The 22,688-nt window shown below is 44.6% G+C and overlaps 1 protein-coding gene across 2 annotated transcripts; it reads right to left on the bottom strand.

Moving 5' to 3' along the window:
* Positions 1-1,362: 1,362 nt before the first annotated feature.
* On the bottom strand, positions 1,363-22,364 carry ALDOB (aldolase, fructose-bisphosphate B). 2 transcript variants are annotated; one of them, XM_007526771.3, is made up of 9 exons: positions 22,276-22,364; positions 15,057-15,178; positions 13,627-13,838; positions 10,782-10,836; positions 9,007-9,167; positions 6,547-6,630; positions 5,026-5,200; positions 2,535-2,734; positions 1,363-1,894 (listed from the first exon to the last, which is right to left on the bottom strand). In XM_007526771.3, the coding sequence occupies exons 2-9, from the start codon at positions 15,166-15,168 to the stop codon at positions 1,799-1,801; spliced, it is 1,095 nt and encodes a 364-aa protein (XP_007526833.1). In that variant the 5' UTR covers positions 15,169-15,178; positions 22,276-22,364; the 3' UTR covers positions 1,363-1,798. The 2 variants fall into 2 exon arrangements, with proteins under 2 accessions (XP_007526833.1, XP_060055067.1); XM_060199084.1 differs by lacking the exon at positions 22,276-22,364 and adding an exon at positions 21,379-21,459.
* Positions 22,365-22,688: the final 324 nt, after the last annotated feature.

Here is a 22,688-nt window from a genome sequence, read left to right as displayed (position 1 = left end):
ATAATCAACAAGGGCAACAAAAAGGGGGGGGAGCCTCCAGGAGCAGTGGATTCGTAGTGCAGGCACCAAGCCCCATCAACAACCCTGGAGGCAAAATAAATAAGTTTAATTAATTAAAAAGACTACAACCATGGGGATGTCGGTAGAGAGGGTGGGTGGGGAGGAGGAGGAAGGCAGAAATCTCCTAACATCACCATAGGCCTGAGCTAAGTAGTGTTCTGGTAAAAAGTGAACAAAAAAAGGGAAAGGACATTATGAAAGACAAAACCTTATTTTACGTCTGCAGAACTAAGCTGACTGGTGGGTGGGAGTGATGGTAAAGGGGTGAGGGGCCCAGTGCTTTGCAGTGGGAGGATGGACCTAGGTCTTCACGCATGCTCAGTGTGCTCCAGCCCATATGCCCTATGCATCACATCTGAGGGACAAGTGAAATTGCTCTCCTGAGACTGCCTCGCTCCACCCGGGATCTAGCCTCTCAGACCCAGGTTCGAGTCTCCCAGACCCGGGGTTCAAGTCTCGCGGGACTCAGGATCAACCCTGAGACAACCAGCCTTGTAAAATACTGAGGTATTGGGAAAGTCATGATGCATTTCTGCATACAAAACAGCAAAATATATCACGACTTTTCTGACAGCCCAATATTTCCTCAGTGGGGGGAAAAATAAAGAAGACAATTCCCGGGAGTCGGGCGGTAGCACAGTGGGTTAAGTGCACGCGGTGCAGTGTACAAGGACTGGAGTAAGGGTCCCGGTTCGAGTCCCCGGCTCCCCTTCAGTAGGGGCGTCGCTTCACAGGTGGTGAAGGTCTGCAGGTGTCTGTCTTTCTCTCCCCCCTCTCCATTTCTCTCTGTCCTAACAACGACGACATCAACAACAGTAATAACTACTAATAACTACAACAATGAAAAACAAGGGCAACAAAAGGGAAAATAAAATAATTAAAAAAAAAAGATGATCAAATTCCTCTTTGATTATTTAAAAAAAAACAACCTATGGTTTTCTCAGTGTTTACTTTTCATTAAAAAAAAGTCAACCCAGAGGGGGGAAAATACTGGAATACATATTTTTAAACACCTTTAAATTATTTCTCACTGGTGCAATCAACACTGCTTCAAGACATTTTCAGCATATTTGAGAATATGACTAGTAGTCAGTACACTCACTGTGTTCTAAAGCTTAGTGGTCTCTTAAAGTGGATCTTAAAATGCATAAGGCAGGCTTTTACTTCATAAATTATGTAACTTTTCATACTATGTAACTCTGCAGTAAACAAATTGATGCTTGTTATGTCTAACAGAGAAAAGATAATGAAATATAGAGTCCCCCGAAAATAACAGCAGGAAAGTAAAACCCAATACAGAAAAAGACTTACAGTATATTTTTATTTCTTTAATTGAGGTCAATTGTCCCCTTCATAATCTACCACTGCAAAGATTGTTCAGTAAGAACCACATTTCTGCACTTAGTTTCTGTGATGTTTCTTTCAGTGGGTACTGAGTGGATAAAGAATGAGTTTTCTAGACGTTATTATGATTTTTTTTCGGTGAACATTCTGGACCATGGGGGGCTGGAAGTGCTGCAGGGAAATTGTGTGACATTTTTATTAGATCTTGCTATCTAGGTGTTTGCTTCAACGACTGATTTCCCCCTTCTGTCTAAGAATTAAACATGCACTATGCTTCCAAGTAGGTTCAAATAAAGTGTACCTAACCTCCAGGGTCAGTCTAAAGATTGTTCCTTTGCAGTCCTCCTCCCTCTACTCCTAAAACAGCGAGAGCCAGCCGGGTCACGCCCAGGTTCTAGTAGGTGTAGCTCGCGGTGAAGAGCGACTGGGTGGAAGCAGAGCCAGAGGAGCCAGAGTGGACATACTGCCCTTTGGCTGCCTGGCAGTTAGCCTAGAAAACAAGAAGGGATCCTGTTAGGCTGAGCGCCACCCTGTGCCTAACTCTTCATGAAGCTATGCCAACACTCGGATCCTTTCCTTTGTCTCCAAAGTGATGTTGCCAAACATTCCTGTTGACATATTCCCCAACTCAGAGGTGATCTTGCTTTAGTCTTGGGCATTCTTACCTTACTTCTGAACTATCTCTTTTTAAAAATAATTATTTATTATTGGATAGAGATAGAGAGAAATCGAGCAGGAGGGGGTAAACAGAGAAAGAGAGACACCCACAGTGCTGCTCCACTCCTCTTGAAGATCACCCCCTGCAGGTGGAGACTATGGGCTTGAACCCAGGCCCTTGAGCACTCACTGTGTGCGCTTAACCTGGTGCGCCACCGCCTGCCTGCTCTGAACTACCTCCGCTGAAGTTTTCCTTCAATCTGCTGTTACCAGTTATGGATAGATCTGTTATATGGATGATTCAGAACTCTCTCGAGTATTAATCTCCCTACTAAACTCTAATGCCACACTGCCAAATAAACACTATCTGAAGATACCCTCATGGCCAAAAGAATGCAGAATCTACTCCCTGTGAGAAAGTCAGGCCTTAAGTATTCACTGGGTCAATCAGCTAAGAGCAAGCAGTATCTTACCAGGGCCCGCTTCATGAAAGCATCCTGGGTTGCCTTCTTGTTTGCAGCCTTGCCACCCCAGGCAGCCAGTGCGCTGGCCTGCAGAGCCCGTCCATAAGAGAAACTGAGTTTCCAGGGTTTGGGGAGAGGGCAAAGGTTGATAGCGTTGAGGTTGAGAGTAGCATCTTCTTCACTCATGCCTCCAGACAAAAAGCAGATACCTGAAGGAGAGAAACCATGCCGCGCTCTTGTCTCAGCTCATGTGCCTTGCTTAAGAAAAACAGCTGAACAACAAAGGGGGGTGGGTGGGGAATGGCCTCCAGGAGCAGCAGATTCCTGGTAGCCTCAGAGCCCCAGCAATAACCCTGGAGAAAAAAAAAAAAAGAGAAAGAAAGAAAGAAAGAAAGAAAACCAGGACTTTGCCCTCAACTTGGATCAACGATGGTAGAGAATGTTCCATCCTCTGAAGGGAGAATAGACAACATACTCTATGCTACACCTGAGGAAGATGGGTCCTGATATTGGGGCAGCTTGGAACGTTCCTACTCATGACCACAGAATGTGAGCTCAGATCTACAGGGAGGCAGAGGTCACACAGGCTCCTAAGCTGAATATGGGCTGCAGATCAGATCAAATCTATGGGGTTTACAGTCAACAATACTTATACACCTTCCCCATATTAGGGAGCTACTCTCTCCCCTGATCCAGCTTTCTGGTCTTTTTGCCAGCCATGACATCACCTCCCCAGATAATAATTAGGATCCACAAGATTTCAGGCTCAGGCAAAACAACAACAACAAAACTAGTATACCCATATGCCCTTTGGAATATAACTAAAATATGCCTACTAGCTATCTACAAAATGGAGACACACCCTCCCCCAACTCTTCATCTGCACTATTCCAGCCTTTAGGTCCATGATTGGTCAACAATTTGTTTGGCTTTGTATGTTACCTCTCTTTTCAACCACCAGGTTCTAGATGCTAGCATGATGCTGACCAGACTTCCCTGGACAGACGACCTCACCAATGTGTCCTGGAGCTCTGCTTCCCCACATCCCTTTTCCACTAGGGAAAGTGAGACAGGGTAGGAGTATGGATCGACCTGTCAACACCCATGTTCAGGGGGGAAGCAATTACAGAAGCCAGACCTTCCACCTTCTGCAACCCACAATGACCCTGGGTCCATGCTCCCAGAGGGATAGAGAACAGGAAAGCTATGAGGGGAGGGGATGGGATACGGAGTTCTGGTGGTGGGAATTGTGTGGAGTTGTACCCCTCTTATCCTATGGTTTAGTCAATGTTTCCTTTTTATAAATAAAAAATTTAAAATAAGGAAAACCAGCAACAGAGTGATCTGGGAGGTGGCACAGTGGATAAGACATTGGACTCTCAAGCATGAGGTCCCAAGTTCAGTCCCCAGCAGCACATGTACACGGAGTGATGTCTGGTTCTTTCTCTCCTCCTATCTTTCTCGTTAATAAAATCTTTAAAAAATAAATAAGTAAAAGAAGAGAAAAGAAAAAAAGAAAGCCAACAATGGACTTCAAAAGATGTATAATGGGGGGCTCGGGCAGTGGCACACAGTAAAGCACAAGGACCGGTACAAGGATCCCGCTTCGAGCCCCCGGCTCCCCACTTGCAGGGTGGGGGAGATCTCCTCACAAGCAATGAAGCAGCTCTGCAGGTGTCTTTCTTCCCCACTCTCTGTCTTCCTCTATCTCAATTTCTCTGTCCTATCCAAGAACAACAATAACAGCAACAATAACACCACCAAAAACAATGGGGAAAAATGGCCACAGGAGCAGTGAATTTGTAGTGCAGGCACAGAACCCCAGCCATAACCCTGGAGGCAAAAAAAAAAAAAAAGATGTATAATGTCCCACTTTTTTTCTCGACTTTATTTGCATGGAAGTGGGTAGGAAATATTGATAGCCACTGCTAAAATTAATTCAGCTAAGTCTAAATTAGTTGATTTAATTAATTTAATTAAGTCTATTAAAATAAATTAAATGAATTAATTAAGGTTAAAAAGAGAAGAAGGGGGAGTCAGGCTGTAGCGCAGCGGGTTAAGCACAGGTGGCGCAAAGCACAAGGACCGGCATAAGGATCCCGGTTTGAACCCCGGCTCCCCACCTGCAGGGGAGTTGCTTCACAGGCGGTGAAGCAGGTCTGCAGGTGTCTGTCTTTCTCTCCTCCTCTCTGTCTTCCCCTCCTCTCTCCATTTCTCTCTGTCCTATCCAACAACGACAACAACAATAATAACTACAACAATAAAACAACAAGGGCAACAAAAGGGAATAAATAAATAAATAAATAATTTTAAAAAAGAGAAGAAGGGTAGTGACATGTCAAGAAAATCACTGGGCTGTGTGCATTTGGACAGACTCAGAATAGCTATCATCATGGGGTGTGGAGAGAAATGTCTGCCCGTGACTCTATAGAGGACTGTTTTGTGCAACAAAGCCAGTCTGATGGCTAAATCCTCACATTAGAGGGAAAGAAAGCCTTACCAGGAACAGCTGCGGGAACGGTCCGGTGGAGAGCAGTGACAGTTGCCATGGCTACTTGCTCTGGACTATACTTCTTGGTGCAGGCATGGCCAGCAGTTACCATGTTGGGCTTCAGCAGGGTGCCCTCCAGGTACACGTGATGGTCATTCAGAGCCTTATAGACAGTTGCCAGAACCTTAAGGACAAGAGACCCAAGCAGGTGAAACCCAGAACCAGCGGGTCTTCAAGGTGCTGGATGGGTGCTTTTTACACAGTAGGGGTACAGGATGAAGGACTTCCGGTGTTATTTGCTCAGTGCTTCCTATCCAGTCACCACCCCTCTGGTGACAAGCCATCCTCTGGTGGCAGTCATACTCCCTGCTCTCACTGCTCCTACTCTAACTACTCACGTAAGCTCCGCTGGCTTGACTCTGCTGCCCAGTGCCCTCCCTTCCAGCCTTCCTTCACATTACTGCCTTTGATAAAGTGAGGTTGTCTTGATTGAGTTCACTGAGGAGGTCTCAACTAGCTTCCACTTAACATTTCCACAGAATCTGAGTGATTGTTTAAAAAAAAAAAAATTAGTGGGCAGGGGTAGATAGCATAATGGCTTTGTAAAGAGACTCTCCTGCCTGAAATCCTGAAATCTCAGGTTCAATCCCCCACATCACTGTAAGCCAAAGGTGAGCAGTGCTCTGGTTAGAAAGAAAGAAAGAAAGAAAGAAAGAAAGAAAGAAAGAAAGAAAGAAAGAAAGAAAGAAGGAAAGGAGTGACAACAAAGTACTTTCTGACCTCATTTCAGTGCATTTGCTTTTCCAAGTGGAGAGGCTGAAGTGAGAGGAGGGGAAGATAGAGAGGGAAAGAGAAAGACAGACACCTGCAGACCTGCTTCACCACTTGTGAAGTGTCCAGACTGCAGGTGGGGAACCGGGGCTCAAACCCGAATCCTTGCTCAAGTCCTGCAGCATAGTGCTATGTGCGCTTAACCTGGAGTGCCAAGACAATATATACATATTTTGAAAATATTTATTTATTCCCTTTAGTTGCCCATGTTGTTTTTTATTGTTGTAACTATTATTGATGTCATTGCTGGATAGGACAGAGAGAAATGGAGAGAGGAGGGGAAGACAGAGAGGGGGAGAGAAAGACAGACACCTGCAGACCTGCTTCACCACCTGTGAAGCGACTCCTCTGCAGGTGGGGAGCCGGGGGCTCATCCTTAACGCCAGTCCTTGCGCTTTGCACCACATGCGCTTAACCCGCTGTGCTACTGCCCGACTCCCAAGACAGTATTTTTTAATCCCACAATTGGGAATATGGATTCTCATACCCAAGTCTTGGCACATCTGTTATTTTTATTTTCTCTATTTTGAGCATTTTATGTGCCTAAAAGCCAGAATTTGACAACGGCCTCCTCTTGCTTCCTTAATGCCCCTTATCTCAGCTGAAGAGTATTTCATGTGTGGTCATTTCCATGTGATGTGTCAGCTGCTACTTAGAAGTTTTTCAGCTGAAATTGGGACCTTCATAGTTGAGACTTACCTTTTCAGTAACGTACTGGCAGTGTTCCAAGTCATGGTCTCCATCAGGAATCACTTCTGGTTCAACAATAGGTACCAGCCCATTCTAAAAAGAGGAAAAAAGGAGGCAAAGTAAAGCTATGCTCATTCAGATCCCTTCCTCTCAAAAATACTCAACAATTGCAATTAGTAGAAAAGGAAGCTTTTATGGAGATGTCCCAAGGAACTGTGTAGGTGACGTAACAGCTTTTTAAAAAACTGTGACCAAGTTACCGCCGGGGCTTAGAGAATCTACCTCACCCGATGGTCTTTTCTTTTTCCCTTCTTTTTCTTTCCTTCTTTCTTCTTGGTTAAAAATAGAGAAATTGAGAGGGCGTTTGGGGAGATAACATAATGGTTATGCAAAGAGACTCTCATGCCTGAGGCTCTAAAGTCCCAGGTTCAATGCCCCACACCATCATAAGCCAGAGCTGAGCAGTGCTCTGGTGTTTCTCTCTCCCTCCCTCTCCACCTCTCTCAAAAATTGAAAAAAACAAAAAGAAAGAAAGAAAATAAAAAGAAATAAATTGAGAGGGGAGGGGGAAATATAGAAGGAAAGAGAAAGGAGAGACATCTGCAGCACTGCTTCACTATTCGCAAAGCTTGCCCCTGCAGGTGGGAGTTTGAGCTGGGCCCTCGTGTGTGATAATGTGTGCAATGTACAGGCTGCGCCAACACACAGTCCTGGCAAAGAGAAATTTGATAGGATGACTTGAAAGCATTTAAGTCTTGCCACACATGAATAGTAAGATCTTTTTTTTAAAAAAAGAAGTTTCTGTGAGAAAAAGCATAAAAATATAAAACCTTAATTTCTACATCTTATTTTAGGGATAATTCTAGCTCTCTCAGAACTTATCTGTTCCTCTTTTAGAAGGATTTAAGGAAACACTCAAATCACTAAGAAAGATGTTTCTTATGTGGTTAAAGAATTCAGGCAGTGGGTGGGGGTGCTGGGCGGTAATGAACCTGGTTAAACTTACAGAGTAATAAGCACAGGATCCAGGTTCAAGCCCCTGATCCTGACCTGCAGGGGGGGATGCTTCACAAGCAGTGAAGCATGTCTGCAGATGTCTCTCTTTCTCTCTCTCCCTCCTCCCACCCCTCTCAATTTCTCTGTCTATCCAATAATATGGAAAATATGGCCGCCAGGAGCAGTGGATTTGTACTGTTGACACTGAACCCCAGTGATAACCCTGGAAGCAAAAAAAAAATACATATATATATCAAGTAGTGTTCACAAGTCAAATTGGGAACCTCCAGATACCCACAACTCAGATCTCCAATATAGTACCCACAGAAACAAATTCTATTTAACATGGATCCCAGAGACCCTTCAACAGATTTCATAAACTTCAGAATTGTTATTGTCCTTCAAGAAATTATTTGAGGATGGGTTTAAATAGCATAATGGTTATGCAAAGAGACTCTCATGCCTGAGGCTCCATAGTAACAGGTTCAGTCCGCTGCTCCACCATAAGCCAGGGCTGAGCAGTGCTCTGGTTAAAAAATAAAATAATAGGGAGTCAGGCGGTAGCGCAGCAGGTTAAGCACATGTGGTGCAAAGCGCAAGGACTGGAGTAAGGATCCCAGTTCGAGGCCCCGGCTCCCCACCTGCAGGGGAATCGCTTCACAGGTGACTTTCTCTCCCCCTCCCTGTCTTCCCCTCTGCTCTACAATTCTCTCTGTCCTATCTAACAAAAAAGAAAAGTCTCCTCCTCTTGTACTTAGTGATTCACTCCCAACAATAAATAAATAAAATAAAATAACTAATAAATAAATTGAATTGGTTCTAGATCTGAGCTATCAACCCTGAATTAGGGATCTACAAAGATCATGTCTTGGATATGGTGGAGCATAAACAAGGAAGGGTCCTGACCTCAAAGCCTGATTCCTTTTAAGTCTCAGTTTGCAGAGCTGTGGCAGGGACAGCAGTCAATGGCACTAACACTTTGGGCTCGTTGATGATGCGAAATAGCATTTTGTCCTATCACACACCACTAGAGGAAAAGCGATGAAAAAAATGCCATCAGGATCGGGTGGCCGGGCATAGTACAAACACAAGGACCTGCACAAGGTTCCAGGTTGGAGCCTCCAGTGCCCACTGGCAAGCAGGGGGGATGCTTTACAGGCGGTGAAGCCAGTCTGCAGGTGTCTCTCTCCCTCTCTTCTTCCCCTTTCTCTCTCAATTTCTGTTTTATCCAATAAAATGAAAAAAAAAAAAAAAAAAAAAAAGGCCGCCGAGCGCAGTGGAGTCATAGTGCTGGCATCAAGCCCCAGAGATAACCTTGGAGGCAAAAACAAGCAAGCAAACAACAACAACCAATAACAACAACAAAAGCCATCAGGATATCTTGTTGAGATGACTGTGTGTGTTGTTATAGTCAAGTTGGAATGACTTAAACTTTCAACTACTACTTTTTAACCCCGAAGAAGGGCAGAGGACCTGCTGGCAGATGCTGGCGTAGCGGGCCAGGGCATTGGCATTTTCCTGGATAGCAAGGCTGGAGGGACACTGGTCAGCAATCCTCAGCACAGCACGCCACTTCCCGAAGTCAGCACCGTCTTTCTTATACTGAGCACAGCGCTCAGAGAGGCCGTCCAGCCCTGCAAGGCATACAAGAGGGAAAGGTGTCTTTGCTCCTCTGGCTCTGATCCATGGAACTGATGACAGGGCAGAGGAGACATCTGTGGAGTTAGTTTTCAGTCAATGGAGCTTGAAGACATCCAAGCCAACACAACTGTATCACATTATTGAGTCAGAAGACCTGAATTTAACCTACGAGGTTGATATTTCATAAGGATGAAGGAAACTAACATTTGCTTAGCAGTTACTATGTTCCAGGCAATATTCACCATGGGTCTTTTGAACACATTATTTCATTTAATTATCGTAACGACCTCTACGGATATTAGAGTCACCTTAAAGATGCGGAAACTGAGCTTTTTTTTTTTTTTTTTTTTTGGATGCTTACATGAAGTTTCCAAGTTTGTGAGGCTCAAGAGTGACAGCTGGCATTGTAATTCTGTGTAGTTAACCCAATGCTTGACAACTTGGAGGAATGGAGTATTTTATAAAGTTATCTAAGCTGTAGGGAGTGGAGCCAGGATTCAAACCCAAGTCTGCCTCATCCCAAAGCTTGGTACTTTTCCGCTAGTGGATTTTTCCTCTAAAACTAATCTTTCAGGTGTACAATTTGTCTTCTCTATTCAAGGTACTATGGTAAGAGATTTTATATGCATTCTCTTGCTAAATCCGCACAGCTGTTCTATAAAGTGTCAATGTCTATCCCATTCAAGAGACAGACACACACGGGAGGAGCGAGAAACCAAATAACATCATTCCGCCATTTTTGATGTTTTGCTTGTTTTTTACCCTTTGATCTGTTGTGACGCAGCAGGCGCGTAGGACTTCGGGACTGTGATTAGCATACGGCTGACGTCAGCCTATGAAGCCTGGTCCGAACTCACGCAAACCCACAAGGGATTGTGGGTGCACAGTAACTGATTTAAGAACTCTGGCCGGAAGTAGCTCTCAGTTCCTGTGCTCTCCCCTTCCGGTTCCTTCCTTTCCGGTGCCCTTATGATGGCTGCCATTCTTCTCCCAGAGAAACTAAACATCTGTAGTGGAGCTGAGTTAACTTAGCTTATGAGTCGCTCTCTTGCCCCCTTTTCCCAGCTCCTTCTCCTGTGCCCTCCATGCTGGCTCGGCTCCCCAGGACCCACCATGCTGTCTCTCACTGGAGAGACTGAACACGTGGAGCTGAACTTTGGTCACTAACATGGACTCCTGGGTCTGGCCTACTCTTACCCCTAGCTGATAATCGCATGACTTCCTGTACCTAAAACATACCACTCCATACTGCTGTGCCACCATGCAACAAACCTTTGATTGTCTTAAACCTGTGCCAAGAAACAGCTCCTTTGAAGTCCTTTATTTTTTAAATTACAATATTGACTGTTTTGACTTTGTGTGGTGATGAGACTTGTACCCAGGACCTCATGCATGCCAAGCACATGTTCTACTGCTAAGCCACCTCTCCGAATCTTGTTGTTCCCATGTTTGCAGTTCATAACATCTCAACGACTGGATTACAATTAAACAGGGAAGCAGGGACTAAAACAAGTTAAGATCATGGCATTTTGTTTTCAATTGATCTCAGTTTCTTGTCTTTGTAGCACATATTGGCATGATCCCTATCAGTGGGATGATATTCTTACCTTGAATGGTAGATTCTTTGTTTGTTCCTGCAAGGGGAGCAGCTCCTTGGTCTAACTGTGAATATAAATAATTACCAAGTAATTAGCAGGTGTCCGATGTCCCAGTAAAGTACAGAGACCCCGGTGCTATCTAATAAGTTCCCATCATTCATAAGCCAAGAATTTGAATTAGCTGATCTTATGAGTCATGGGAAAGGGACCCTCATAATTCAGCCTACACAAGAATGGAAGTCACCTGGAAGGAGCCACGTGAGCAGTCACCTCAGAAGGATGGAAAACACAGGCCTGAAGCTTGGGAAATTAGTCATCTGAGATACCTACTGGGTGCAGAGGTATTGAAAATGAACAGCTTCCCTTAAGTTACTTATTCAAGAGAAATCTACGGAGCACCTCCACACACCAGGCATTGTGTTATTGTGAGATACAAAGATGATACAAATTGATTCTCTACTGTTCTCAGAGCAGGAGCTGTGATCACAGGACCAAAAGGCAGGTGAATTCAACTAGAGGGCAACTGGTGTCAATTTTGTTTTGCTTTGAGCAAGTTAGGCTCTGCTTTGTTATTCTATTTTCTCACCTCCTCTCTAAAACAAAGACAATTAAGTCTACCTCCAGAGGTTGTAAGGAAGGCTAAAGGAGTACTTGGAGTTGAAAGCATTAAAGGAATACAACTGAGTTTACTTTTAATAAATTTCTCCAGTTTTGGAGAGATAGCATAATGGCTATGCAAAAGACTTCCACATCTGAGACTCCAAGGTTGCAGGTTCAGTCCCCACCACGGATAGATGTCAGAGCTGAACAGTGATCTAATCTCTCTTACATTAAAAGTAAATATTAAAGGAAGTTGGGTGGTGGCACACCTGGTTAAGCACATATACTACCATGTGCAAGGATCTGGGTTCAAGCCCCCACTCCCCACCTGCAGGGGGAATGCTTCAGGAGTGGTGAAGCAGGTCTGCAGGTGTCTACTTCCCTCTCTCTATCTCCCCTCCCCTCTTAAATTCTCTCTGTACTGAAATTAAAAAAAAAAAAAAAAGGAAATCTGGTTGTGGGGAGTGGTGGATCTGTACTGCTGGCGCTGAGCCTCAGTGATAACCTTGGCAGCAATAAAAGACTAAAACAATAGATAAATAATAAAATGTGAAGAGGTAAAGTGGTAAAGAAACGCCTATTTAAAAAACAATATACTTTAAACAATAGGCTTTAAAAAAAAAACAGTAGGCTTGGTAGTGGCAGACCTGGTTGAGCACACATATTAGCATGCATAAGGACCCAGGTTCGAGCCCCTGGTCTCCACCTGCAGGAGGAAAGCGTCACAAGTGGTGAAGCAGGGCTGCAGGTGTCTCTCTGTCTCTGTCATTCTCTAGCTCTCCTCTCTCGATTTCTGTTGTCTCTCCAATAAATGAATAAAGATAATTTAAAAATCAGCAGAACTAGAATAAACATTTTGATAATGACTGACAATAACAACTGCTTGATAGGTGTGGAAACACAAGGGCTCAGATTTGATCCCTAACACTGAGTGCGCCAGAGTGACTCTCTGATTCTTTCTCTTTTCTTTTTTCTTTTATCTTCTCTTTCCTTTCTTTTTTGCATTTTTTAATCTTTGTTATTATCTGTATTTATTGTATAGAGACAGAAATTGAGAGGGAAGGTGGAGATAGAGAATAAGAGAAACAGAGACACCTGCAGCGCTGCTTCACCACTCAAAAAGCTTTTCCCCCTTGGGACCAGGTGGTGGTGCACCTGGTTGAGCACACGTACTATAATGTGCAAGGACCCAGGTTCAAGCCCCCACTCCCCAGCTGCAGGGGGAAAGTTTCACAAGTGGTGAAGCAGGACTGCAAGTGTCTCTCCATCTCTGTCACCCCCTTCCCTCTTGATTTCTGGCTGTCTCTGTCTAATAAATAAAGATAATTAAAAAATTTAAAATTTAAAAAAAAGCTATCCCTCTGCAGGTGGCTCAAACCCAGGTCCTTGCCCTTTGCGCCACGTGTACTTAACCCAAGTGCACCACCACCACTACTCTTGATTCGTTCCCTTTTCATGGCAGTAAATAAATCATTATTTTTATTTCCATTTTTTGAAGTAAGGAAATTGAGGTACTTGGGAAATGATAGGAAACTTGGTTGAAATAAGAGGGCACTGGGAGGGCTTGGTGGTGGTGTGCCTGGTTGAGCCCACATGTTATACAGTGCGCAAGGACCTGGGCTCGAGCCTCCAGTCCCCACCTGCAAGGGGAAAGCTTTGCAAGTGGTGAAACAGGGCTGCAGGTGTCTCTTTCTCTTCCCCTATCTCCCTCTTCTCTCTCAATTTCTGGCTGTCACTATCCAATTAATAAAGATAATGGGGGCCAGGTGGTAGCAAAGCGGGTTAAGCGCACATGGTGCGAAGCTCAAGGAGTGCAGTAAGGATCCCGGTTCAAGCCTCTGGCTCCCCACCTGCAGGGGAGTCGCTTCACAAGCGGTGAAGCAGGTCTGCAGGTGTCTGTCTTTCTCTCCTCCTCTCTGCCTTCCCCTCCTCTCTCCATTTCTCTCTGTCCTAGCCAACAACAACGATATCAATAACAACAACAATAACTACAACAATAAAAAACAACAAGGGCAACAAAAGGGAAAAATAAATAAAGATAATACAAATATTTGAAAAAATATGTGAACAAGAGGGCACTGGAAGGAAAATCTAAAAGAGGATCTGGTTCTCAGCGAACGAGGGAGGGAGAATGATGGCGGAATACAGAACCGAAATGAAGGAATGATGAGAGAGTTCAGAGGGTTGGCCCTGCTCAAACAGCTGAGCCAGAGTTTTGGGTGAGGCAGCAGCGGGTGGGAATAGAAGCATTCACCTTGATTCCCACCACAATGCCCTTTTCCTTGAGGATGTTCTTGAACAGCTTTCCCTGGCCATCCTTCTGGTAGAGGGTCTCGTGGAAGAGGATCACACCACCAATGCTCTGGCTCATGGAGTTGTCAGAGGTGAAGAGAATCTCTCGGAACTGCCGGCGGTTCTCTTCAGTGTTCTCCACCTTGATTCTCTGCAGGCGGTTCCCCATGGTGCCTGGAGGGGTGGTAGGGGGGACAAGATGAAAGCAGCATTAAAAAAAAGCTAGGACATTCCTGCCACCCACCTCCAATGTCCCAGTGCCCCTCAGCAAAATGAACAGGGAGACTCTCTTTCCCCACATCTCTTTTCTTTTTTATTTTATTTTATTTATTCCCTTTTGTTGCCCTTGTTGTTTTATTATTGTAGTTATTGTTGTTGTTGGATAGGACAGAGAGAAATGGAGAGAGGAGGGGAAGACAGAGGGGGGAGAGAAAGAGAGATGCCTGCAGACCTGCTTCACCACCTGTGAAGCCACCCCCCTGCAGATGGGGAGCCGGGGGCTCAACCTGGGATCCTTATGCCAGTCCTTGTGCTTTATGCCACATGCGCTTAACCCGCTGCTCTACCGCCCAACTCCCCACATCTCTTTTCTTGTCTCCCCAAGGAAAGACTACTGCTGCTCCAGGGATGCTAGTTAGGAGGTGTCTGGGCAGGACTGTCCGAGACAAGATGGAAGCCACAAAGGCAGCTCTGCCCTTGCCCTGGTCCAGTTTGAATCAGAGTGGATGTACACAGATACTTGGAAGGAGAGGAGGCTTTCTTCTTTTAAGGTGGGCCATGAAAGTTTGCCACAGCTCTCCCTAGCCAGCCTGGGTTTCTTTTAATTACAGCCTTTCTCTGCCCAGAAGTCAGATTTTCCCTGCTTTTGTTTGTTTGTTTGTTTAAGCAGGTGTCTCATGACCAACAGCAACATGTGTACTTAACCTCATTCTGGCTACTGAATTTCTGGCCTTGTCTGGGGCCAGAAGCGACCCTCCCCATGGTTTTCAGTAAACTGAAACTATAGCAGCTAAAAGGTCACTGTTTACTGGGTCTTCTGCTCCTACCACTGTGTGTCTAAATCTTTAACTTCTCCTACGAGGACAAAGAATATCAGGTTGTTTTTGCTAAGTGTAGAAATAAGAGTATACTTGGGACTGGCTGATGAAGTACTTGGTAGAGCACACGTGTTACAATGTGCAAGGACTCTGGTTCAAGCCCTACGTCCCTGCCTGCAGGGGGGAAGCTTCAAAAGTGGTCAAAGCAGGTCTACAGGTGTCTCTCTTTCTCCTTCCCTCTCCATCTCCTTCTTCCATTTCAGTTTTCTCTGCGTCTCTCCAATAAATCAATCATTAAATCTTTAAAGAAAGAAATGAGTAGACTTATTGTAGGGTGTCTCTGACACTCACTCACCCACAGACTCATCTGCAGCCAGGATGCCCTTCCCATTGGCAACAATGCGCTGGGCAATGTCTGACAGTTCCTTCTTCTGTTCCGGGGTGAGGGCTGGAAATCGGTGAGCCATGGTGGTAGGTCTAAAAAAAAAAAAAAAAAGAGGGTTGGAGAGTCATGAACGGAAATAAAATAAGATTTATTTATTTACTAACACGAGAAAGGTTGAGTTGCCAGTGATTTGAACTCTGGACTTCCTGCTTAAAGGTCCAACACCCTGATCCATCACACCACCTCCCAGACTGCACACTAGGGTGAATGCATGACCAGGATGACCAGGGCATACAGAAAAGGCCTGCAGTGCCTCTAACACTTCCCACCGATCTCCACGGCTGGATACATAACAAGGGCTGTGCTGCTTGTTTCCCATACTCATTTTAAGTAGTTGCAATTAGCCATAATGAATGAAGGTGGAATGCCAAATTTCATGGTGACCTTCTAGATTGGGATTAACTAGTCCTGAGACTGATACTAGCTAAGTATGGACTCTGTCAAATCTTGCCAAGAGAGGACACTACAGAAATGACTGTCTGTTGGGCCTGCAGATGGCTGTCCTGTATGTCCTAAGGTCAGGACACTGAAGCTACTGACTTCTTTTTTTTTTTATTTTTTTTAATATTTATTTTATTTATTTATTCCCTTTTGTTGCCCTTGTTGTTTTATTGTTGTAGTTGTTATTGTTGTTGTCGTTGTTGGATAGGACAGAGAGAAATGGAGAGAGGAGGGGAAGACAGAGAGGAGGAGAGAAAGATAGACACCTGCAGACCTGCTTCACCGCCTGTGAAGCGACTCCCCTGCAGGTGGGGAGCCGGGGTTCGAACCGGGATCCTTATGCCCTTATGCCGGTCCTTGTGTTTTGCGCCACCTGCGCTTAGCCAGCTGCACTACAGCCCGACTCCCCGCTACTCACTTCTATGCCTCTGTCCCATTTTGGTTTTTGAGCCTAATAGAATAATTAGATTGCAGGGGACCGGGCGGTAGCGCAGTGGGTTAAGCGCATGTGGGCAAAGCGCAGGAACCGGCGTAAGGATCCCGGTTCGAGCCCCCGGCTCCCCACCTGCAGGGGAGTCGCTTCACGGGCAGTGAAGCAGGTCTGCAGGTGTCTATCTTTCTCTCCCCTTCTCTGTCTTCCCCTCCTCTCTCCATTTCTCTCTATCCTATCCAACAACGAATTTCGTCAACAAGGGCAATAATAATAACCACAACGAAGCTACAACAAGGGCAACAAAAGGGGGAAAAAAAAAGAATAATTAGATTGCTTTCTGGGGAGCAAGCTTTACCAGAGAAACTGCTATTTGACCTCGAAGTTAACCTCTCTTCACCTTTAGGATAGAGAAGGTGGATGAAAGGTTCAGATTACACCCTCCCCCCCCCCTCCCCATATCCAATCACCTATGAGACCAATGGAATAACATTAGGGAGAATGTCTCCTATGTGTTGGGGCTGGAGGTTCTCATGGGCTTAGTGGGGCTTAGAGGTAATCAAGTCATGTAATGATTCAGTCCTTCTCAGCCTGGTTATTGTAGCAAGGAGAGACTCTTTCTTGAAGACCCCCTACCCAAGCAATCTGCCCTACAGTGGTTTTCTGAAAGGAGACCATTGCCTCAGGCAGGCTGACTTCTCCTTAAGGCTGGGTGTGAAAGAGCAAGTTCACCGAGGGGCTGTCATCCTGGATTTTAGACAGGGGGGCAGTGCAGATTTTCTTGGGTACTTTCCTATACAATCTTTCTTTCATTTTATATTTCTTAATCAAACATTATTTGTTTCCTCAACCTCCCCTCCCCTCATACACTCAAGCACAGGGTAGGCGATCCACACTTGCCTTCTACTAGTTAGACGCCAAGGAGCAACTGAGTGTTTATTTGATACATTCAGAAATAAGATAATCAGGGCAGATATCGTTATCTGCATTAATGAGCAAGCTAAGACTTGGAGAAGTTATCAGACTGGCCCAGTGCCCAGCTAAGAGGAACCTCAGCTCTCATGGCAAACGGATGCCTACACGCTTGTTTCTTGTTGCCTTCAAGATAGGCTCCTGGGTCCCCATCCCTTGATATAAGAAGCCCATCGGGACTGAACTAATTCATGAAGAGGTTAACTGTTGCCACCCCCAACAGCACTTTTTGTCTTAATCACAGTGCTGTCATTAGGACACTAGTGGGTAGTGACCTCTAAAGAAAATGATCTCTCCCAGGACCGTACCTCTCAACCCCCTGAAGTAGCCTTTTGCTTTCTTTATGTTTCTAGCTCCTCATATAATAGGCAGGGATTTTTAAATTTGCCTCTTAGACCTGAAAACCTCCAGATCTGCTAGTGGATAAAAACCAGTCTGAAGTGGGAGTCTAGTGGTAGCGCAGCGGGTTAAGCACACGTGGCACAAAGCGCAGGGACCGGTGTAAGGACCCCAGTTCAAGCCTCCGGCTCCCCACCTATAGGAGAGTCGCTTCACAATCAGTGAAGCAGGTCTGCAGGTGTCTGTCTTTCTCTCCCCTTCTCTGCCATTTCTCTCTGTCCTATTCAACAGCAACTATATTAACAACAATAATAACTACAACAACAATAAAAATAGCAAGGGCAACAAAAAGGAAATAAATACTTTTTTAATTTTTTTTTTTTTTTTAAAAAAAACCAGTCTGAAGATGGTGACATTCAGGATAAAGTGTAATGTATTTGGCAGGGGTAGGTAGCATAATGGTTTTGTAAAGTGACTCTTATGCCTGAGGCTCCAAAGTCCCAGGTTCATTCCCCCATACTACCATAAGCCAGGGCTGAACAGTGCTCTGGGAAAATAAAAATTTCTCCCTCAGTTTAGGTATTTGCAACAAGGAACTGACAATAACCAAAATGAAAGCAGAGGAAAAGTATGATAGTAGTAACAGCAAGTTTCCATTTAGTGCCAAGTGTCCTGCTGATCACTATGTAATTATTTCTCCCAAATATCTCAGAAGGTGGCTAATCTTGCCCCCCACCCCATCTTATGAAATAGATTTTATATATATATGGGTTTATTTGCCCCAGGACAAGAGAATAACAAGGTAGAAAGTTGGGGTAAGGACCTTTTTTTTTTGGAAAGAGCAAACTTAGTGAAATGAATTGTCCCTTGAATGGTTATAATATCTTTGATGATAAAGCAGTAGGGGCTGTGGGTGGGTCACTGTCCCCAAGCCACTGACATTGTCAGTTCATAACCATCTAACACATTTGTAGAGAAGTTTGCAGCTGGTAATTCAGACATGGGTCAAGGACAAGCCCTACCTTCTCCTCACAGAGACCAAGGGCCTTCAGAGCTGTCTCAGCCTTACTTGACTGTAAGTGGAACGAGTGATGGTAACCTGTGCTCTGGATGTGTGTTTCACTGGTAGACGAATTTAATAGCACTGAGCCTCCTGCTCGTTGTGGTCACTCAAAATATTCTTTATTGAGCTGCATGCTCAACATGACAGTGCTTTGCAAAGCATCATGGAAATGTCAGATATTACTATTTCTCCTTTTTTAAAACCAGCCTGAGGGGGAATGGAGATAACATAATGGTTAATCAAGAAGACTTATGCCTGAGGTTCTGAGGTTCCAGGCTTAACCCCCTATCCAGCAGCCCTGTACCTCATCACCCTGACCATAAGCCAGAGTTGAACAGTGCTCTGTTAAAAAAAAAACAGATAAAGGGTCAAATTGAACCAACACTATTTACAGGCAGTTAAACTTCTACAGAGACTAAAGGTCTAGCCCACGTCAGCAAAAATCTCGCCCCTCTGTTAATCATGAAACAGGGTCATAGCGCCACTCAGACAGGAGCCCAGCCAGACATGCGAGGGGTGGGTGAAAATCGAGAATGATCTCTGTCCCCCTAAGCCTCTACTCAGGTCTCCAGTCAACTTTGTTTTTTAAGTGTGATGGAAAATTGTTCACACTTTCATATCATGGAAAAAAAAACTATTTCAGAGAAGTATGTAATATGTAATTTAACTTTTTTTTCTCCAGGGTTATCTCTGGGGCTTGGTGTCTGCACTATGAATCCACTGCTCCTGGCCGCCATTCTTTTCCCTTTTTTTTGGGGGGGGGGTAGGACAGAGAGAAATTGAGAGAGGAGGGGAAGATAGGGAGAGAGAAAGACACCTGCTGACCTGCTTCACTACTCGTGAAGTTACCCTTCTGTGGGTGGGGCTGGGAGCTCAAACCTGGATCCTTGTGTGGTTCTTACACATAGTCCTATGTGCGCTTTAACCCAGTGTGCCACTGCCCAGGCCGGCCCCTAATTTAATTTTTTGAATATTTACTTATTCCCTTTTGTTGCCCTTGTTGTTTTATTGTTGTAGTTATTATTGATGTCGTAGTTGTTGGATAGGACAGAAAGAGGAGGGGAAGACAGAGAGGGGGAGAGATAGACACCTGCAGACCTGCTTCACCGCTTGTGAAGTGACTCCCCTGCAAGTGGTGAGCCGGGGGCTCCAACCGGGATCCTTTAGCTTGTCCTTGCGCTTTGCAACATGTGCGCTTAACCCGCTGCACTACCGCTGGACTCCCAATTTTTTTTTTTTAACCAGAGCACTGTTCAGCTCTGGCTTGTGGTGGTTTGGGGGACTGAACCTAAGACTTTGGAGCCTCAGGCAAGAAAGTGTCTTTGCATTTAATTTTCTTTACATAATAAAAAAAAAAAGGCAATGCACACAATTACTTGTGGGTCTATATAAACAGAGAATAACCACCCTTGGGTTACCTGTGGAGAATGGAATGATTTTATCTTATGAATTTTAATGTTTGTTTTCTTAATGAACAGACTTAATATGCAAGTTGATTTATCCTATATTAACAAGTGATATAAAGGAACAAGTCTGGAAGATGTAGAAATTAGGCGTAGAGGAATAGTAATTAAGCACAGAAAAACAGAATACAAGTGGCCTCAGAGATAACTATATTAACAGCTGTAATGGTAGAAATGAAGAAACTGGGGGGCCGGGCGGTAGCACAGAGGGTTAAGTGGACATGGAGCAAAGGGCAAGGACCGGTGTAAGAATCCTGGTTCCAGGCCCCGGCTCCCCACCTGCAGGGGTTTCACTTCACAAGTGGTGAAACAGGACTGCAGGTGTCTGTCTTTCTCTCCCCCTTTTTGTCTTCCCCTCCTCTCTCCATTTCTCTCTGTCCTATCCAACAACGATGACAGCAATAACAACAACAACAACAACAATAAACAACAAGGGCAACAAAATGGGGGAAATGGCCTCCAGGAGCAGTGGATTCATAGTGCAGGCACCGAACCCCAACGATAACCCTGGAGGCAAAAAAAAAAAAAAAAAGAAAAAAGAAAAAGAAATTAAGAAACTGAGCCCAGGAAAAATATATCTGATGTCCAATCTTCCTTGTGATATCCTAGGACTTATGTCATATGACTTGGAGCCCTATTCCCAGACCCTCTTTATGAAAATAGCAGGTGGATCTCTAGAGTAAGACAGTGTCTGCCTTCCTTGAAGACAGTCTATGAAAAGATAGTAACTTACAAAATAGGAATATTTAAGTCCTGGGAAAATGGAAGGCAGTAGAGAATCCATTTGTTTCTACAAGTATAAGGCAAATGAGTTTTCCTGATGATAAACATGAGATTATTGGGAGTTGGGCAGTGGGTTAAGTGCATGTGGCACGAAGCGCAAGGAATGGCATAAGGATCCCGGTTCCAGCCACCAGCTCCCCACCTGCAGAGGAGTCACTTCACAGGCAGTGAAGCAGGTCTGTCTTTCTCTCCCCCTCTCTGTCTTCCCCTCCTCTCTCCATTTCTCTCTGTCCTATCTAACGACGACATCAACAATAATAACTACAACAACAATGAAAAACAACAAGGGCAACAAAAAGGGAAAATAAATAAAATTAAAAAATCTTTTGAAAAAAACAAGAACATGAGATTATTCACCAAAAGCTGCTTCTGGCTGCCAGATACTTGTTAGTCATTTTGTGTACGGAGGTATGAAGACAGCCGTGCTTTCTTACCCTGATGCAAAGAGATGGTCTAGGAGAGTCTGCTCACTCCAACACCCATGCAGGAGCTTAGAAAGGGACCTGGGTATTACTTGTCCCAGGACTTTTATATTTCTATCAACTGCCCTTCAAGCCCTACCCAACAGGCCATCATGTGGGTCAGGACATTCCCCAGCTGTGGGCTGGCTGAAGTGATGATCCAAACAGGCAAATGGATCCCTAGGTAACTATTTAAAGAGAAATTTATTTTTTAAAGCCACATATCCTCATAACATTCCTGTCTATCAGATAGAACAAATATGCCCCAAACCATCAGCACCTTTTGATGCCTAAGTGTTGATCTGTAGGGTCTTCAGACTGCTCAGGGCAGACAGGAAATATCAGGACCAGGTGTGGCTCTGTGAAATAAGCAAGACATGCGTGAAGCCCTGGGTTCTATCTCTGGCACACAAAAAGGGAAGAAGTAAGTGTGTGTATGGGGGGAGTGGAGAAAAGAAGAAAGATAGGGAGGGAGGGAGACCCAACAAGTGTCGATTTTGACAAGTCAAAGGAAGGCTTTGCTCTATGAATTATCTTCAAGCCTGATTCGTTCTGAAGTTTGAGCAGTGGATGAACACAAAGGACAAAACAAACATGTTAAACGTGATTTCTCTGATAAAGAAACTTCAGGGCTGTGGTTTAGGAGCTGGCGCAGTGGATAATATTGGACCCTCAAGCCTGAGGTCCTGAGTTCAATCCCTGGCAGCACATGTGCCAGAGTGATAATCTGGTTCTTTCTCTCGTACCCCTCTCATAAATAAATAAATAATAAGAACCGTCAGTGCTGAATAGAAGAAAACTATTTAAAGCAAGATATGTAAGCAAAGCATTGAGATAAGATTCTTTGGGGAGATAGAGATAAGCAGAGATCAAAACCAGATTAGACCCCAAACAAATAGGAGTTGTTTCTTCTACTTTCGAGACCCAGAAGAGTCCTAAGACAGTCCATGGTCTCTAAAGAAGGGTTTTGACACAGAAGCAGAAAAGGTGTGAGTGAGCATTTGAACAGATTTGAACAGAGTCAGCACCTTTTCAGTCACAATCACGTCTCTTTCTGAAAACAAAAGCAAAAGCACTTTCCAGTCTGAAGTGCTTGGCCCCTCCATGGACCCCAGTAATCCCCTGGTGCAGCCCAAGGAGGCTAAGCAAGTTCAGTTTGCTTGTTTGTCTTACTTACTGTTTGGGAGAAGAAGGCTTCAGACACTGGATGGAGCAGCAGCTGCCAGAGGACGAGTCTTAGGAAACCCTCTGTTTTTATAGACTTCTCATCAGAGGTTTTTTTTTTTTTTTTTTTAAACTTTTCTCCTCCCCTTCCTACCTTAAGGTATAGGGAGGTGTTTATCTAACACCTCTGATTGGCTCAGAAGCAGCCAATCACAATCCTGTCACGCACTCCAGTCTGAGAGTTCTTAGTCCATTCTCTACCCTTTAAAGGTGAGGAAATGGAAGGGTAGAGCCTGAGAGGCTGCCCCCAGGTCACGCAGGTAGTGAACGTTTGAGTGCTGGAGTCCACAAAGGGAAAGTGGGAAGGATGTTAGCTTAGTTGCTGCACAGGCTCAATGCATGCCCTGGGTCAAGGTTTTTCTTTGA

This window comes from Erinaceus europaeus, chromosome 10 (genome assembly GCF_950295315.1).
Source record: "Erinaceus europaeus chromosome 10, mEriEur2.1, whole genome shotgun sequence".
In the NCBI taxonomy this organism is placed as follows: Eukaryota; Metazoa; Chordata; class Mammalia; order Eulipotyphla; family Erinaceidae; genus Erinaceus; species Erinaceus europaeus.
This window is presented reverse-complemented; position numbering and strand designations above follow the sequence as displayed.

Bases quoted from the DNA above. Each gene is read 5' to 3' on its own strand.
- ALDOB (XM_007526771.3), bottom strand. From the start codon at position 15,168: ATGGCTCACCGATTTCCAGCCCTCACCCCGGAACAGAAGAAGGAACTG. The intron at 6,631-9,006 runs GTCCTCTGCCCT...TCCTCTTTTTAG, and splicing joins ACGCCAGCATCTGCCAGCAG to AATGGGCTGGTACCTATTGT. The intron at 1,895-2,534 runs GTAAGATACTGC...CTTGTTTTCTAG, and splicing joins CTTTCATGAAGCGGGCCCTG to GCTAACTGCCAGGCAGCCAA.